At 43.0% G+C, this 19,714-nt stretch overlaps 1 protein-coding gene across 10 annotated transcripts in view; it reads left to right on the forward strand.

The window, feature by feature from the left end:
• Positions 1-9,300, forward strand: part of LOC118391049 (neural cell adhesion molecule 1-like) — a 320,476-nt gene extending 311,176 nt beyond the window's left edge. For 7 of the 10 annotated variants that reach the window (XM_035782008.2, XM_035782012.2, XM_035782015.2 and 4 more), the window contains 4 exons: positions 167-374; positions 598-714; positions 1,263-1,826; positions 5,949-9,300. In XM_035782008.2, the coding sequence (XP_035637901.1) occupies positions 167-374; positions 598-714; positions 1,263-1,826; positions 5,949-6,099 (1,040 nt within the window). In that variant the 3' untranslated portion in view covers positions 6,100-9,300. The remainder of the gene's footprint in view (positions 1-166; positions 375-597; positions 715-1,262; positions 1,827-5,948) is intronic. The other 3 variants (XM_052457770.1, XM_052457773.1, XM_035782020.2) reach the window with 1 other exon arrangement.
• The last annotated feature ends 10,414 nt before the right edge of the window (positions 9,301-19,714 follow it).

A 19,714-nucleotide genomic window follows, 5' to 3' on the forward strand; every position in this document is an offset into this window, starting at 1 on the left:
TCTATCTCGTCCTCTCTCTCCAACGTTCTCTTTAACTCCCTCTCTCCCCGTTTCTCTTCCTCCCTCCAACTTTCTCTCCAACCCTCTCTAACTTTCTCTCCACGCTTTCGGTCTCTATTACTCTCTCTCTCTTCCTCCCTTCGTCCTTCCCTCTCCTTCGTTCCAGACACTATGCATAGCGGCTCAGGCCTAGGCACAGGGGCCATCGTGGGGATCCTCATTGTGGTCTTTGTGCTGCTGCTGGTGGGTGTAGACGTCACTTGCTACTTCCTCAACAAGTGCGGCCTCGTCATGTGCATTGCCGTCAACTTCTGCGGCAAGTCTGGACCCGGAGCCAAGAGCAAGGACCTCGAGGAGGGCAAGGCGGCGTTCACGTGAGTCTCTCTTCTTATCTGCTCCCTGGATCCCTTGCTCTTCTCTCTGAAATGCTGTATGCAATTTGAGTGTCCTGTTCATCCAGCATCCCACAGTAGCTGCTCTCAGACAACGGACCACAGTTTGACAGGGCAGAAGTGCAGGATTTTTAAAACAAAAATGACTCACTACAATGTGCTTGCACTGCACCAGCATTTATTTAAAATACTTTTCCCATTACAGGAAGGATGAGTCCAAGGGGCCCATTGTGGAGGTGAGGACGGAGGAGGAGCGCACTCCTAACCATGAAGGAGGGGGGCCTACAGAGCCTAACGAGACCACCCCTCTGACTGAGCCTGAGTGAGTACTCAGCACTGGCTGTGGGTAGACCCCCTGCTCTGGGGTTGCCCTACACTGGCAAACCCATACTAATCCTGTAATATGTCTATGCATAAAACATACTTCTTATTCCATAATGACAGCAGTTGAGTGTTTTGATCATGTGTTTGCTGACATATTGGCTAAACTAATTGTTCAAATAATGGGAGAATGGAACATCAAAACCTGATACTGAAGATGTGCTCGGATGTTTGTTGTTTACACTGATGGTAGAAAAAATAGTTGTTGTACTAACAGCCTCGAACATTTAATAACTTGGACCCTGAACCCTTAGGCACCTGTTTTGATTTAATTTTCTTTAGTTTGCTTAAGATGGTGTCTATGTCAAAACCTCACTCCACTTTAACATTTTGAATCTCTAGTTCTTTGCTTTATCACTGCATGTAGCACTCACTCTGGATGTCTGTCTGTGCCTTGGCCTCACCCCCCTACCCCTCCCTGCTCTCTTTTTCCTCTCACCTTCTTGCGGCTCGATGGCTCTTCTCTTTCCTGCTTTCCTCTCTTCACAGGCCCGCTGCTGACACTACCGCCACGGTGGTGGACTTGCTCCCTTCTGTCGCCACTAACTCTGAACCTGTCACTGAGAGCTTTAGCACAACCCAGAACAGCCCAGCTAGCGAGAGCACCACTCTCACTTCCAGCGCAGCTGCCCCAACCCCTGTCCCAGCTGAGTCCAAAACTGCCCCCAAAACCTCCCCTAAAAGCAAACCTGCCCCCGTCCCCCAGTCCAGCACGGCCAAACCTAGCACCCCCGCCTCCCAGCGTGCCACCCAATCTGACGTAGCTCCCCTCGTTGACCTCAGCGAGGCTCCTAAAGCCACACCCTCGTCTCACCCCAAGCCCTCGACCCCCACAGCCCCATCCTCAAAGCCAGTCAAGGTCCCCTCCAACCCCCCCTCTGCCACAGCCGATGCCGCACCACAGAGCCAGCCCGAGTCTGTCCAAAGCCCCTCCGCCACCAGCAGTCAGAATAAGGACTTACAGATAGACGGCCTGGCCAAGGATGTGTTTGATGCCCCAGGCAAAGGCTCCAAGGCCCCGGCAGACTCCACTGCTGCACCCGCCCAGGACGAGTATGACCCCCCCCTCCTCCTCCTCCTAGTCTGTTTTACTGTGTCTGTCCTCGCTCACCCTCTATCACCACCTCCTACTATGTCCTGTTCTCATAGTGATGGTCTCTCTCTCTCTCTCTCTCTCTCTCTCTCTCTCTCTCTCACATCAGAAGTTTTACCAAATCTGATAGATACGACGGAATTATGGTCCTGATATTACTGCCACAATCATTTCTGCGGTTGTTATCTCCTGAAAACAATCTTTCTTCGCAACAATACAAAGCCATTTCGATCAGCGCCGTATGAAAGGGCTTTGTTCTCGGCGGAAGCTCGTACATTTCAGTCTTATCTCAGGCAAACCCTAAGGATGATCAGGCGAGCTCTGTAGAGCGGTATTCCAGGAGCTTGCTCCGATTGCACCCTCTCTCTTGTCCCATGCTTTTCACCCATAACACCCCAAACATAAAACAGAGATCAGTGATGAATGTCAGGACTTAATGTATCCGTTCGTGGCAATGGGGCTCTCGTCATCGGCATGATGAAACATGACTCTTGAACGGGCAGATATATCTTCATAAGTCTAGCAGGTCTGACGCATCTCCTCCTCCCCGGGCTCCACAGTGATTTGTCTGCCACACGACAACCAACCAGTCTTGCCAGGCATCTTACAGGCTTACTAGATTCCTGAGCTTGTCCACTGAGGACACCTTGTTCCTCTCCTGCGGAGGTAGAATATTCTCCTCCGCAGGCTGTGCTACAGAATACTGATCCCTCTGTACATTCAAAGGACTAGTGTTAGACTATGCCAGCCTTGTTATGTGGACAGTCCTTAGATGGTACTTTTATTTGACTTAGCTGTCCGACTTGTTTGACAGACAGCCCTGAAGGCTGGTTTCGAAGGCCACCCCTAAGAGGTTGACCTTGGACACCCTCGGATCATCAATGTTTGAAAGCCCATTGGGCTCTTGCTTTCCCCATTTCCCATGCTTTTCCCTCTTGCTTTTCCCATGGTTCCCCTCAGCCAAAACATAGGCACTTAGTTTATCTGCATTCTGGCTGTGGCGGGCATGCATAAACACCAGCCTCTTTAGTACCTGGGACCTGCCGAACTTGGCTGCAAACATAGATGTCCACAGGGCATGAACAGGAATGGGGACTATTCAAATATTTACAAGACACTTTTGTTTCTTCCTCCCCCTTCTCTTTTCGTTGCTCAACGGTTTGTTCGCCCCCCTTCCTCACCTCCCTTTGCTGCCTTTGAGTATTGGGCTCATGCTTCTATGTCTGCTGCTGTCAGCCCTGAGCCCAGGGCCCCATGTGCGAACTGCTTTAATCAGTGCAGAAAGCAAACAGAGCCGCTACACTCTCCCATCTCAGAATGGAGGACTGTTTATATATTAAGGCAGAATGAAACTGCGGGACTGCAGGATGATTTGGCCCCCCACAGCATTGTACACACACACAGACACACAGCTCTCCCCTCCAGCTGACATGTGAGCACACACACACACACACACACAGCTCTCCCCTCCAGTTGACATGTAGCTACAGTAAAGTGCAGCTGGCAGATGTAACTGCTCCTCCACATCTGGGTGCTAACAAACAGACAACTACTCGGTTCCTCTGTTTTCATCCATTATATCGTTATATTGGACAGATATCGAGTTCCACTGAGATTTATCTTCCTTGCCTCCCAATATTATCCACACCAAGGTTCCCATAGCAACAGGGGCAGAGTTCACCCTCCAGCCAGTCCAGACCAGGCTAGCCTAGTTTCCCCTGCCCTGGCTAAGGCCAGGCTGCTTAACAGACCCTGTCATCAATGATCATGGTTGTCAATGGCAGTTTGTCCTCCAGGCGATAACAACACTACACTTGTATAGCTATCCAAGGCCGTTACCCTAATTAGCTACGTTTATGTCACCTTAGCAGGATTCGTGGAGAAAAGCCTTTCAGGCTCCCAGTTTATCTTCATTGTCTAGCACAGGGATGGGCAACTCCAGTCCACAGGGGCCTGATTGGTGTGACACTTTTTCTCCATCCCTAGCAAACACAACTGATTAATCAAATTGCATTCTAAACTGAAAGTCATGATTAGGTGATTATTGGAGTCAGGTGTGTTAGCTGTGGTTCAGGCCCTCGAGGACTGGAATTGCCCACCCCTGGTCTAACAGCTAATTTGCCTGACTTGCTATTTGTTTTGGTGGTTGTTTTGCTACACAAACTTTATTTGTCCCCGTTGATACCATTCCTGTGCTACTCTCTACTGCCAAGGTCAGTCAGTGCTGAGATCAATGACCCTATAACTTCCTGCGGCAGCCAACCTGGCCATTTCATGAGGATGCTACTCTGACACGTTCAACCGCAGGGCGATACAGCACCAGACGTCTGACAGGGAACGCTACCCCTGAGGTGACAAAATATCCACTGTAATAGTCCTTTCCTTGCCAGATTGAAGGTGGCCTGAGGTTTCCCACTCTTTCACAGTGGCCGGCAGAGTGCTTTGGCCCTGACCCTGCCAAAGAGGAAAGCACATTTTCACTGATGCTACTAATCCCCGCTGAGCCGCAAGGCGGTGGGTGGTGGTCTTGAAACACGCATAGCCAGCCGGGCAGTCACCCACTGTGGCCAGCAGCAGCAGTCCTCCCAGAGAGGTTTATTATGGACAAGGTAATGGAAGTCCTGCTGCTGTAGTGATCAAGCCCAAATCTCTGGGATCAGTTACCTTTTGTGGAGTCTGGGTGACAGTAGGAGCCAGATCCCGGTGGACTCCAACAAAGCCCAGTCCACCGGCGGATGGTGTAGATAGTAACCTAAGACCCTTTTCGCTTTGAGGCCGCCATAATGACCCACAATGCATCTGTCACTAATGGAGACTCACGTCTTTATCAGCAATCATCAGTTACCCCAGTTCCTTGTTGACTCTGTCACTGCCCTTTTCTACAGGAGCTGTTCACCAATGAGTCACCCTGGTAGTAGAATAGATGGTTTCCCAGGTACGATACGATGCCATGGTAGGTGAAATGCTCCAACATGGTTCTTTGCCGTACAGAGTACCGTACTACTCAGTTAGCTTGGGAGTCCTCGGGCTTAGTTCTTACCAGAGAGAGGCCAAGTCCATCCTCATTATCTAGCCCATAGTCATTATTCATCACCTGAAGTGTTTATTTGAAGAATATAATTTGAACAGGAAGGCACGGTACCAGAGGTTGATGAAAAGCATAGGTCAACTGAGGCACAACGCGCCAATGAAGACTTATGCCAATTCACTCCAGAATTCTCAGCTCTACAGCTTTATCCTTTTTGATCATTCATTAGCATTTATGATTAGGCTGACAGATACAGGCCCAAAAGTTAGTTTTTTTTCCCTTGACAGTCAATCAATACAAACTAACCCCAGACTAATCATAGAGGGAAAAGCAATTTGCTGTGAAGTGGACTAGACTGCTCTGTCACATCTGATGAGCTACAAGTTAGGCTTCATTTCATTTAATTATCAAAGTGCGATTTGCATGACTTGTGAAACTGCACGACTAGGAGAAAATGTCTGGCCCAGTCACAAAGCTTATGTACTTTACTGCACTTTTGGATAGAATGAAAGATAGTAATCAGTGACACATTTAGTGACCACCAGACCAAAGGGATAAACGACAATGAGGTGTCATTTTGTTTCAGTCTTGAAGTGGATGTTATGTAGAACAGTCATTGACTTAATGTTGGATGTTTTTTCTCCATTCTCCATTTCTCCCCATTCATCATTTGCTCCTCCTTCGAGTCAGACCATCTGTACCGCCTCCCAGTGTTGCTTCGTATTGATGTTCTGTTCCAGTGTGCCGTTCCCTCATGTACTGTATCTCTGCTCTCTCAATATAATATAACCATGCATTCTCCCGTGAAACGGCTGTGACATCTGCGTGACCGTCTTTGATGTCGGGATAGGATAGCAGAGCAGATCCTGTTATGTGTGAAATGCATTTGGTTCCAGGGGCTACACGTTGCCTCAAAAACCTGAAGCAACTGTTTTTTTCCCTTCTTTTTTTTAAGACGAAATGCCGCTTAGAACAGACAGTTGTGTGCTGCAAGAGATTGGTATTCATCACTTAATGAATCTCTCTTTTTGTGTGGTTCTCTCCTTCCTTTCAGCGGTAAAATCATGACAGGCGATAAAAGTACAGCCCCGGAGACAGCGACAGAGGTGAAGAAAGCCCTGTCTGAGGTGAAGAAAGCCCTGTCTGAGGTTAAGACAGTCCCCAACGAAGCTGCAAAGACAAATGGCAACGAGAGCAAAGCATGATCCCGACAGCGAGAAGGGAGGGGGTCGGGTGCACCACGGTCACAGACCTCCAGAGGGAAAGAAAATGTCACACACCACTCCGTCAAACAACAAAAAGCTCAATAAAAGGGTGTTTTTCTTCAGTGTCTTCTATGAGTTCTCCGAGCAAAAGATGAGTTTGTTAGACATGTAGAGCGGGAATAAGACCTAATGCACCCGCTTTAGTGTTTCTTTATCTGTTATTCCTTTTGTCATTTTCTCTGTGTTCACGTGAAGGAAAATCCTTACCTCTAGTTCACTCTCCTTGACCTCCTTTTATATGTAACATCAACTTCACCAGTCTTTTAAATAGGACAGAAGCTAAGTATCATTGGCACAGATAACCATGGGAGTTGTAGCTTTACTTCAGAACAATGCCTTTACGATGTGCACACACCTGACCCACACACTATTTCCAGTTATGTTCTCTTTTGTTATGCAGTAATGCCATCGTTATTTCCACTGCTAATGGATTTTTGGGTACTTTTTTCATGTTTTGTTGTGTGTTTAAATAATGTGCAGAATTAACTGCATGTTATTGTATCTTTATTTTTCATGTATAATTTGAGAACTAGAGAGAGCATATTTTTTCATATGTGGTTGTCTTTTGTTTTATTTTTGTTCTTGAATGTTTACATTGTGTTAACTCTGTCCCAAGATTGTGTAGACACAACAAAAACAAAAGAAGACACAGCAGAAAGACAATGTTTATTCCACAGTTATAGAGGTCGGAGTTGGCGGTTAGCGTTACGCAATTTATTGTCTCTAAGATTAAATGTTTTGATTAATTTGTTTTGGCAAATATATGAACACACTTTCTCTAACACACAAATACACACACCTCTATATCTTCTTAATGAATGATCCTATTAGATGAGCTGTGGACCTGTTCCACTCCAGGGGTTTCAGGGCTCAGCTTTAACCCCGGAAATGTTGCAGGTCCCAAGGGGTCACAGGAAGAGACGGGCATACAGAGTAGCATGGCTTATGGGAGAATGATGTAATCAAAGGCCGGATATGAGTGGTAGCAGCTGAATGTATGAACAGAAGTCCTTAAAATAGCCTAGAAACAGTCTTATTTATTCCCCCATTTGATGGCTTTGTCCCATAACTTCAGAATACTGTGCCTGTTGCGAACAGCACTTCCAATTTAGTGATTGATTGGGCTTCATCTCAAAATGCAAGGGAATAAAAATGTATGTTTTGTGTTTTTCAGCATATTTTATGCATATAAACAAATGTAATGGCCGGATTTATACATTTCTTATTTAAGCCATAGTACTCCGGTGTGGATTTGGTCAAATCAAAAAAATATGAAATCTGACCTTTTTGTACAGCGTTTCTCATACTTTAGACTGCAAGCTTGTGCACTGTGAATGCGTGAATATCCTAGTGTGAATACGTGTTCTTTGTCATAGAATTAAAATATGCATAGTTTGGTTGTGAAAGGTATAGCTAATAGTACAGACAACAAAAAAGTTCAATGAAAAACCATGAAAGCAATGAGCAGACGAAAACAAGAAAACAAAATAAGAAGACGGTGCCTTCTGAAACGTCAAAATGGCAGCACGCGTTCCATCCTGCTCAGTGTCTGCCTGTTCTAGGAGGTGACAGCATAAGGTTTCGTGTCCTAGTTCTGTCCATTGCCATTCCTTCACTACACAGTCCAAGGAAAACACACAGGAAGAGTACTGACAATGTAACTGGTTTGTAAACTGTGAAATGACTAAACCGCTGCGTCATTGTGTTAGTGCATAAACTCAGCTGGGGGGGGGGTGAAAATGGAGGTGGTCAGTTGTGTCCACATCGTTTTCACAAGGCTCCTCATTCACTGGTTCTCCATGTGACTAATGCAAAATAAAATGTTATCCCCAAACAAACAAGGAAAAACAAGATCCATTCCAATGATTAACTCATGATCACTACACCAAAAGTTGTTTCACACAAACACAACTTTGGACATGATCAAATATTTCCAATCCCAATTGGCTCAAATGACTTGCAGTCATGGTTGGTCTTCAAAACCGAACATCATTAATGAAGGAAAATTTGTTTTTTTCTTGACCTGAAACAAGCATGCAATGTACTCTTATCTTGGATTTCATTGGTGTGGCAGCACTGAAAGGTTCCTGAAAAAGGAATTGACCAAGGCTTTATCTGTTGTACATTGATCTTTTGAAGTGTTCTGTAAACTGTCTGTTCCGAACTTTTTTGTTTTCTTCAAAATAGACATCAAGTGCTTTTACTCCACAAGGCTCTGTAATGTAAAGAGGTGTGTTCAAATGACACAGTTTCTGATTAAATGTGTATAAACCATTCCTAACCATGTAATAAAAAAAAAGATATGGGTTTCTCTTGACCCCAAAAAAGCTGGACTGCTGTGGCTTTTGACCTGTATGTTCAAATGCTATGATAATGTGGGACCAATTCCTATGTACGTTTACATTGACATTTTCATTAGTGTACTGTGCCATGAAACTTATTTCAGGAAAGAAGTCGGGGGAACAAAAAAAACGATTTTCAAAAACTTTAGAAATGCCATGAGAAAGGGAAAAACCCTCTTTCTCTCTGACTTCCTGAAAGTAACCACTCACCTGACACCGTTGGCTTGGTGAAAGTGAGGTGTCACCGTATTGCTTCCACCTCACCAAGCATGCCAGTTTATTTCAAGGAATACAGGAAGTACGGAAGCGTTTTTTCAAGTATTTGAATGGAGTCTAGGGCCATGTTCAGTACGAAAACATTGTGGAATGTTGCAGATAGAATTGCCATGATTAGAGATTACGTGATTGCTTAGTCTATATAAAGATAGGTTCTACATCGTACATTTCTATCTGAATGTTGGCCAATGTTGTGACCTGCTGAACATTGCCCAGGCAATCCAACGAGGTTTGGAGTCTCTTACTCCGATAGCCAAACAAAAGTTGGTAATGTGACATTGAGTCAGATAAGGGCGTTTTCCCCACCAAGATGTTTCCCAGAGACCTCCATTCTCATTCTTACCCACCATTCCCTGCTTTTGGGGCCTTCTCTCTTGTATACAGATTTTTACTAAGTGAAACATTGGTACCACCTCTCTTTCCACTGTCACTGGTGTAAATACTGAGTACTAACCGACAAAAAAAAACCGTTTGACTTTGCATTCTGTCAGAAATTGTGTTCAATAAAGTTAAAGGAAAAATATCATTGAGTAATTGACTTTTACTTAGCCACAACAATGACAAGAAGTCCATCAAAGAAAGTATTCTGACAATGTTTTGTTGGAGTTTTTGTTAGTCGTGACTTTCAGTAATAGTGTCAATTATTTTATTTTATTTTATGGTAGTTTGTAGTGTACTGCTTGTTTGAAATTTGGAAATGATGAAGGATGCATTTTGTTAACCAAAAAAATGTAATGACAATTTCAGTGAAGGGCTCAGATTTACCGGAATCCATTGTTGTTTACAGGATTTACTCAGTCACTTAAGTAAACAACAATGGGTTGAAGTAGGCAGCTAAACACATCTGAGTAAATATTGTCATCCATGATTATCATAATATGCTGTACCACAACCAACCATACATTGCCCATACACTACAACCATGATGCTGAGGATTATAACCACTAGATGGTAGAAAAGGGCAATTCCATGGTAATGGTTTTACACTGAGACTCCTATTTTTCACTTTAAAATGTTTGCTAAACAAAAAACAGTGATTTCAAAGTTTAACAAAGCGCACAACACTATGCACGGATTACTTTTAACATTTTACACAGAACATGCCTTGCAGCATTGCGTTGCAGAGGCAGTCGCAGTGCGTTCGGTGTGGTGCATACGTTGGATTTATCAAACATATGTGTCAAACTGTATGCGTAGACGGCTTGACATAAATGGTAGCTGAAGGTGAATGTTGAACTTCTGCTGCATACAAAAGTTCCTGAGTGGTGCAGTGTTCTAAGAGGCGTCACTACAGTCCCAGGTTCGGATCCAGGCTATATCACATCTGGCAGGGGTAGGCCTCATTGTAAATAATAATGACATGCCTAGTTCAATTTAAACAAATATTTTTTTAAATACCCAGGTGATGCTGCGTACTATTTCGCGCAAATACACTGTCGGTGTGTTCGAAGCTTTAGGTATAGCCAGATGTGACTTGTCTCTTGTAGTTTACATTTATTCCGGTAAAACACAATTTTCAACAGCCCATAGATTAAAAATGTTAAATAAAAATAAAGCTAGCAAATGACCGGTTGTCACTCCACTAATAAAGCCCTGTCACGACTTCCGCCGAAGTCGGCTCCTCTCCTTGTTTGGGTGGCGTTCGGCGGTCGACGTCACCGGCTTTCTTGCCATCGCCGCTCCATTTTTCAATTGTTCCATTTGTTTTCATTCCCTAATCACACTGCATGTATTTATTCCTCTGTTCCCCTCCATGTCTTTGTGTGAAATTGTTTTTGTTACATGTTCGTGTGTACGCGCCAGGCTGGGTTTTCCCCCGTTATTCCGTGACTTTTCACGAGGGATGTTTTTTGTTCAACATTTGCTCAATTTTTGTGACAGTTTCGCGCATAGCACTTTTACCTTTGGCTGGAGGTTTTGACGCAGTGGCGTCTGTCTGTTTTATTTGCCTCTGTCTTATTAAAGTGTGCGCCTGTTCACAACTCTCTGCTCTCCTGCACCTGACTTCTCCACCAGTAGCGCACACCGTGACAAGCCCAATATCACGCAAGCGATTTTACCATTTGAATGCTGAAGGTGCAACGCAGATGTGCAAGATCAGGAACGGGCCACATACCTCGCGTTGGTCAGCGCACGAAGCTGGGCACAGAGCCCATTTGACCAGGCTATATGATATTGCTTGGGGATCAATGGCGGTCAACACTTGCAGTTCGACACTGAAGAAGAGGACGCATCAGTTGTCACAAAATATTATATATTTTCGGGAAGGTAGAAAGAAAGTAATATGAACCGTCGATGTGTATCATTTGACCAATGCATGCTACATTTGGATCTGTTTGGGGTTCGCAGACCGATGCACGTGTATCTTAATTAAACATTAAAATCAGGGACCGGTGCATATTGGTGAATGTTACATCCCTATTTAATTCCGTTACAGTAATTTCGTTACCGGATGTAAATCCACTTCACCTACTGTAGTTTAATAACCAAAATATTTTTGTTCAAGGTCAATGTGTCATGTCATACCTGACACTCCATTCTTTCTGACATCTTTGCATCTTAACTCGGAGCAGATATTTAACCGTTTTTGGTCAACTTGGTCGGATAAAAAGAAATTAGGGAGATTTTACTATAATTATGTTACTAAACATTGCATCTGCACAGTTCTTTCAGTAAACTCCCTCACGACGCCAGGACAGCGGAGTCAATCACCACCTTCCGGAGACACCTGAAACCCCACCTCTTCAAGGAATACCTAGGATAGGGTAAGTAAGGGTAAGTAATCCTTCTCACCCCCCTTCTCCCCCCCCCCCAACAAGATTTAGATGCAAGTGGCTGTTCCACTGGTTGTCATAGGTGTTTGCACCAATTTGTAAGTCGCTCTGGATAAGAGCGTCTGCTAAATGACTTAAATGTAATGTAAATGTAAATGTTCTGTGTAAAATGTTAAAAGTAATCAGTGCATCATGTTGTGTGCTTTGTTAAACTTTGAAATCAATGTTTTTTGTTTAGCAAACATTTTAAAGTGAAAATTAGGAGTCTCAGAAAAGAATAGGAGTCTCAGAAAAGCCAGAAAAGTAGTGGTGTTGCGTGTGAACGCTATCCTTTTAAGCTTGGAAAAGAGACCCTTAAACCCAGACATGGGCCACACTCCCTCTCCACCGAATAGCAGGGGAAGGGTTTGGCCATGGGGCTTTACAAGTAGGTCGTCGTTGTAAATAAGACATTTGTTCTTAACTGACTTGCCTAGTTAAGTAAAGGTTAAATTCATGAATACAAAAAAAAATACCCGGTGAACAAGCCTTACAATATCCTTTATTTTGACTGTTCAGGTTCACCTTCAGCAATAGTTTTGGTAGTTCTACACAATCAATGAATTTTTAGATATTGCCCCACTAATTTGATAGTGGTAGTGGGATGGTCGATGCCTAGCCTCCTTTATGGCTCAGCTCAGGTGCCTACATAAGTCTGCTCAGACAGACCCAGCTCAGAGGCCCAGCTCACGAGCTCCATCAGAACCAGATTTGCATGTATATATACTGGAAAATGTGTGTTCATGCAACAAATGTTAGTGCATTAAATCATTTCACATCAAACCAAATCCCGTTGATTCATTCTCTACTCAAACTGAATCGCACTGAAGCGTTTCAAACTAAAAGGTATGGTTCCTGTATTGTATCTAGATACATAGGCTCTGATACGTATTGAATCGTCTTTGAAAGGGAAAGATGCATCCCTGATCTATATTATACAGAAATGCATAATTATGGATTATGAATATCATTGTCTTCATGGTGATGTATCCTGAATAGGTACACCAGTGTCAATTTTAGCATGTAAATCTTGGTGGGGCAAACCCCCCAAAATTTTGGAATGCATGCCAGCAAAGCCACAACACTAAACAATACATTAATTGCACTATAACGGTGACAGACGGTGCCCACAAACTGTTAGGGCATACATAAATCTGTCTAAACAGCAGAGCTTTCTTTTCAGCACCATTGAAACTATCCTTACTGCCACTACACCTGGATATCAGCAGAGCCTGGCAGCGAAACAGTTTATTTAGCTTCATTTACTGCCTTTAAAAAAAAACCATAGCTGATATGGCTGACTTGCTTAAACAAATGTGGTTTCTGCTGACAATTGAGATGTACAAACTATGGCATGAGGGAACGATTAGCGGATAAGAGGCAATCCGTAATTTCGATTAAGATATTAAGGAGAGAGCTAAGACGGACGTAGTCAATATAACTATTTATTCAGCACTTTTGAAATGTACAGCTACAGTATTCAGAACATGGGCCGTTCTGACAGTATTCTCCCTGTACACCGAGTCAGATCCGTTGGATAAATAAAGGGGTATATGAGCAGACAATGAAACCTCTTACAATATTTGATGATGTAATTTCTCTAAAACAGGCTATAGGCTAGATATGCACCACCAAGTCAGAACAGTAGGTTCTGAGGGGGAAAGGGACCAAATTATTAGGGTGAGGCACATGGGCAACTAACAGCTTACTACACTACTTTTCTGGCACATGGTGTTGCGTGTGAATGCTATCCTTTTAAGCTTGGAAAAGAGACCCTTAAACCCAGACTTGGACCACACTCCCTCTCCACCGAATAGCAGGGGAAGCAAAATAGTGATTGCTTTGCAAAGTTTGCAGTTAACCACAAATCCCTTCCAAACCACTCATTGCTGAATTTGCGATTTTGATCTTGTGTAATGTTTATGGCCGACGAGCGCCGATACGTTTTATCTATAATATATTTTCATATGACAAGGCTTGAAAAGGATTTGCCAGTAGATTGATGACATGATTTGTGATGACTGCTTGTCTAGCTTGCTAGCTAAGATTTGGAAGGTATAATGTTGACATGATCTGAAAAAATCTGAACCAATCATAGACATCTATGTTTCATGAGTTTGGACAGCACAGTAGAGTACAGTATATACAGTGCATTCAGAAAGAATTCAGACCCCTTGACTTTTTCACATTTTGTTACATTACAGCCTTATTGTAAAATTGATTAAATTGTTAATTAAAGCAAAAACTGTTTTTTTCTGCAAATGTATCAAAAGTAAAAAATTGAAATATGACGTTTACATAAGTATTCAGATCCTTTAATCAGTACTTTGTTGAAGCACCTTTGGCAGCGATTACAGCCTTGAATATTATTGGGTATGATGCTACAAGCTTGGCACACCTGTATTTGGGGAGTTTCTACCATTCTTCTCTGCAGATCCTCTCAAGCTCTTTTGGATGGGGAGCATTGCTACACAGCTATTTTCAGGTCTCTCCAGTGATGCTTGATTGGGTTCAAGTTCGGGCTCTGGCTGAGCCACTCAAGGACTTTCAGAGACTAGTTCTGAAGCCACTCCTGTGGTTAGGGTTGTTGTCCCGTTGGAAGGTGAACCTCTGCCCCAGTCTGAGGTCCTGAGCGCTCTGGAGCAGGTTTTGATCAAGGATCTCTCTGTACTTTTCTCTGTTCATCTTTGCCTCGATCCTGATTAGTCTCCCAGTCCCTGCCACTGAAAAACATCCCCACTGCATGATGCTGCCACCACCATGCTTCACCGTAGGGATGGTGTTGGCCAGGTGATGAGCGGTGCTTGGTTTCCTCCAGACATGATGCTTGGCATTCAGACCAAAGAGTTACAACTTTTCAACGTTTTTGGAAGTCTAGTGTCAGTCGGTGCTCAGTGGGTGAGGATGCTCGTTACAGTAAATAGAAAAGAGAGTAGGTGGTAGGTGTCATGGTAAGTGTCAGTTAGAGCCGGGAAAGGTGACATTAACTGAAGAGCGAGAGCGGCAGAGAGAGGGAGCATGAGAGCGAGCGGTTTGACCACCAGACAACAGACAGAGAAAGAAAACGGTTATAAGCGGAACACAAACGTATGCCAGTGGAAGGGAGGACAGTAGCTGGTGACCCAACTGGTTTGTGACTTCAATGATTTATATCATTGTAGCCAATTCAATTTGGTAACAGAATTGAGTTTTAACCCCTTAATAATTCCTAAACAGACTTCATATCAGTAAAAACACTAACTAATTGGTAGGTCTACCTTTACTTGATACTTCTGTGAACTTTCATAATCCTCCCTCCATGAAGAAGAGAAATTACTGAATATTTTAAAGATATGTGGGGTTTTGGTAATGTAATTACAAGGGAAACGGAAATGTTTCTAAAACTTACAGAATGCAAATAATTTCTCCAAAACAAAGTATGTGTTGATATTAGTTGGCAGGGGGCTTCACTTCAACATTATTGGGTTTTGATGCATTTCTAATACCTTTTTAAGAGTTTTTCTGGTAGATGTGTCTAAGACCTCTTTTCCATCTGTTTGACCTGAAATCAAAGTCTTTGCTTAATCCTAATTTTTAGAATGGAAAATGGTTGAAAATATTACAGTATGCCTTAATTAAAAAATATAGATAGACACTTAGCTTTCATGTGACACATAATTTGACATGCTCCCAGGAACTTCACGTTGGTGGTCATGGGTCCTTTTACACGGAAATGCCCCATAGTTACACTGTACATTTAATGAAGATCAAAGACAAGTCCTGTTTATTCATCCATTTGGCAACACTAGTTTAATAGTACCAGTGTAGATGTAACAAACTGTCCGTAAACGTCCAGGAACAGAGTATGTCAACTGCCTATCCTTTGACATCAGACTAATACGTTTCAAGTACTTGAATAGCCTCTGTTAATATTTGACTGACTAACCTTGTCTAATAGATGCTTTCATTTTACAAGTCAACTGAAATGCAGTTGACATGTTTGAGAGTTAGTTTGTTGTGCATCATTTGCTCTACAAAATGCTATATATTCTCTTGTGCTTGATTTGTTACACTGTACAATAACATTTAAAATGACTTTTAAATCTAATAATGTACGTTTCAAATGTACCACTTCATTTTGATAGCCCATCTGTAGATGCTCTACAACTATCTACTAACCCTAGCTCTACCCTTAACCCTTATCCTAACCCTAACCTTAACTCCTACCCTGACACTTATTCTAAACCTAACTCTGACTGTAACCTTCGCAAGCAGTTGCTTATCAACAGTTTGTTGATAGTATGGTCTTCTGTAGAGCATTTACAGATGGAACATTTGGATCCAAATCGTGTCTTGTCCGCTCATGTTCCACAAAGGTTTATGATTATGTAATATTTCCTGTATACAATGTCAAGATAATATGAACAAGGTAACAGTAATGTCGTCCCCCACAAATTATGCAGCCCCCCGCTCCTGCCTTGGGCCCATCAGCGTAATTTTGTAAATACTGGATTTCAATGACAAGACGCATCATTCACCCAAGTGTCATCTAAATCATCCCAGTGCTATCTGAGATATTGCATGTGACTAACGTACGAACGAATAAGAACTAACAGAGACAGATCCAGAGTCCCTTCAACGATTTTATTGTGGGGGACAAGTGTCAGGTATACGTCATGACAAATGTATGCTAGATTTGAGTGATACTCACTGTGCTGAAGAGAAATCATGTTAGATGAGTATAACTGTGTGGATGCATTTCTAACTCTTATCCACTAGATGGCAGAGTGGTACTATTTGTCAAATTTGCTGTCTCTTAGGCTGGATTGATCCTGACTGGCTTGTTTTAGATGCATACAGCCATAAAGTACAAATTATTCTTTATATGTATCAGCTTTAAAATCTATTGGTTTCATAGTTTTGACCAGTGTTTGGCAGTCGATATTGGCCTTTGAAAGGTTAAACTATGTCTGGTACACCTCCAGCCTCAGCCATGGAGAATCACTGTCACATTTCACCAGACAGTACCAGACCAGGTCTGTACCAACACCAACCCACTTTCACCACACTTTGTGACCTCCGATCTGGCAGCAACAAGATATTTTAGTAAACACTTGAATGTCAGTTGGCTGAGAGGTAACATTTCTGTCTGACTGACTGACTGAGAGAGAAGTTAATGAAGAAGTGAAGTGTAATGATGACAGTGAATGAGATTGTGACATGTCTGTCTGTCTAGCTGGTGTGGCAGTCTAAAGGCCAAATTTGGAGTTCAATAGAAGCCTCTGGTCTGGTGCCTTGTTATGAAACAATCTGGCAGATACAGGAGAGACGAAGAGAGGGGGAGACAGACAGAAAGAGCAAAACTGAGACAGAGTGAGAGAGTAGTCCCACAGGTTTTGCCACAAATCTGTCTGGCTAGTTCAAAATGTTCCCTCAGAGGAATGCCACTGGCCCATCTCTGCTGTTCCCTTCCTTTGCAGTGAGGAGAGAAAGAGTGAACATGCATGGCTTGTCTCTTTCTTTCCCAACACTCCTCAGTGTTAAGTGGCAGTAAATCGGTTACAGGAACTTGTCCCTATCAAATGATCCCTGTTTATCCACTTGATAATGGAATGACATGGTAATGACTTAATTATACATCTGAAGGAGAAATACTGTATATTCTTATTACTTTATGTTCTCCTGGAAATGTGAACTCCGTTATTATCCCAATGTTAAACTATTTAAGAAAGGGACTTTATAGCCATGTGTGTGTGTCACACTGTCACATAAGCAGTCCTGTGACCTCCATAGCCACTATTATTGCTAGTCTCCAAACCATCCCACTAACCCCTAACCTCACAGGCCATAAGATTAGGGCCCTTTCAGTGTGGCCACCCCTCCCCCTATGTACAACAATGGACCAGTGTAGGCCCAGCCCAGAGTAGATCTCACACACAGATAGTAGCGTCAGCCTGGGCCTCATATACTACCTGTCTAAACACTGCCTTTGTCATCACTACTATAGCACTACAGACTACACTGGCAGAAAAATGCTACCGGTTGCATGCATTTTAGTTGATAATATGTTTTGTGAAAATGCACAGATTGGCTGTTTATGTCCTAGCTATTGGCTATTTTAGGCTAGTTCCTTGATTTTCGGTAACTGTTTGTTGTTGATATATAGCATACAGTGCCTTGCAAAAGTATTCACCCCCTTTGGCATTTTTCCTATTTTGTTGCATTACAACCTGTAATTTAAAGGGATTTTTATTTGGATTTCATGTAATGGACATACACAAAATAGTCCAAATTGGTGAAATAAAAAAATAACTTAACATAATTAGTTACATAAAGTCCACCTGTGTGCAATCACCTGTGTGCGATCAAGTGTCACATGATCTGTCACATGATCTCATGATCTCAGTAGATATACACCTGTTCTGAAAGGTCCCAGAGTCTGCAACAACACTAAGCAAGGGGCACCACCAGGCAAGCGGTACCTTGAAGACCAAGGAGCTTTCCAAACAGGTCAGGGACAGGTCAGGGACAAAGTTGGGGAGAAGTACAGATCAGGGTTGGGATATAAAAAAATATCAGAAACTTTGAACATCCCACGGAGCACCATTAAATCCATTATTTAAAAAAAGGAAAGGATATAGCACCATAACAAACCTGCCAAGAGAGGGCTGCCCACCAAAACTTACAGACCAGGCAAGGAGGGTATTAATCAGAGGCAACAAAGAGACCAAAGTGAACAGCGAAAGGGGCTGCAAAACTTCACAACGGAGATTGGAATATCTGTCCATAGGACCACTTTAAGCCGTACACTCCACAGAGTTGGGCTTTACAGAAGAGTGGCCAGAAAAAAAGCCATTGCTTAAAGAAAAAAATAAGCAAACATGTTTGGTGTTCGCCAAAGGCATGTGGGAGACTCCCCAAACATATGGAAGAAGGTACTCTGGTTAGATGAGACTAAACTTGAGCTTTTTGGCCATCAAGGAAAATGTCTAGCGCAAACCCAAAACCTCTCATCACTCAGAGAACACCATCCTCAAAGTGAAGCATGGTGGTGGCAGCATCATGCTGTGGGGATGTTTTTCATCGGCGGGAAACTGGTCAGAATTGAAGGAATGATGGATGGTGCTAAATACAGGGAAATTCTTGAAGGAAACCTGTTTCAGTCTCCCAGAGATTTGAGACTGGGACTGAGGTTCACCTTCCAGCAGGACAATGACCCTAAGCATACTGCTAAAGCAACACTCGACTGGTTTAAGGGGAAACATTTAAATGTCTTGGAATGGCCTAGTCAAAGCCCAGACCTCAAACCAATTGACAATCTGTGGTATGACTTAAAGATTACTGTACCCCATGGAACCCATTCAACTTGAAGGAGCTGGAGCAGTTTTGCCTTGAAGAATGGGCACAAATCCCAGTGGCTAGATGTGCCAAGCTTATAGAGACCCCAAGAGACTTGCAGCTGTAATTGCTACAAAAGGTGTCTCTACAAAGTATTGACTTTGAGGGAGTGAATAGTAATGCACGCTCAAGTTTTCAATTATTTTGTCTTATTTCTTGTTTTTTTCACCCCAAAAAAATATTTAGCATCTTCAAAGTGGTAGGCATGTTGTGGAAATCAAATTATAAAAAAATAAAAAAAAACGTTTTACTTCAAGGTTGTCAAGCAACACAATAGGATAAATGCCAAGGGGGGTGAATAATTTTGCAAGCCACTGTATGTCTGATCGTTATTGTATGTCTAATTACTGATACTGACACCAATCTTTTGAAGTTATTTTGTATTTAGTCTGTTTGTTTTTTCTCCTTTTTGTAATTTGTAGTGGTTGGTTTTGGTAGCACTATAAAATATCCACTACTGCCACCCCACCCCATTCCGATCTGTTCCTAAGAGCCCAGGCAGCATTCCCATCAAGAACACTTTGCCCCATCTCTGGTTCCCAGCCTTTAATCACGTAAGAGTTACATAACAACACATTCAGTGATATTCTCTTCTAGGCTGCCATGCCAAGATATCCAGTTCCAGTATGCCCTCGCTCGTATGTGTTTTTGTTGTTGTTGTTGTGTTAGTGGTAGAGGAACTGAGAGGACCGTTGGCCTTTGACCTGCAGGATGTGCATCCTCCTGCAGATGCCTCACAAGTCCTCA

The sequence above is a fragment of the Oncorhynchus keta genome, chromosome 12 (genome assembly GCF_023373465.1).
Source record: "Oncorhynchus keta strain PuntledgeMale-10-30-2019 chromosome 12, Oket_V2, whole genome shotgun sequence".
Taxonomy (NCBI): Eukaryota; Metazoa; Chordata; class Actinopteri; order Salmoniformes; family Salmonidae; genus Oncorhynchus; species Oncorhynchus keta.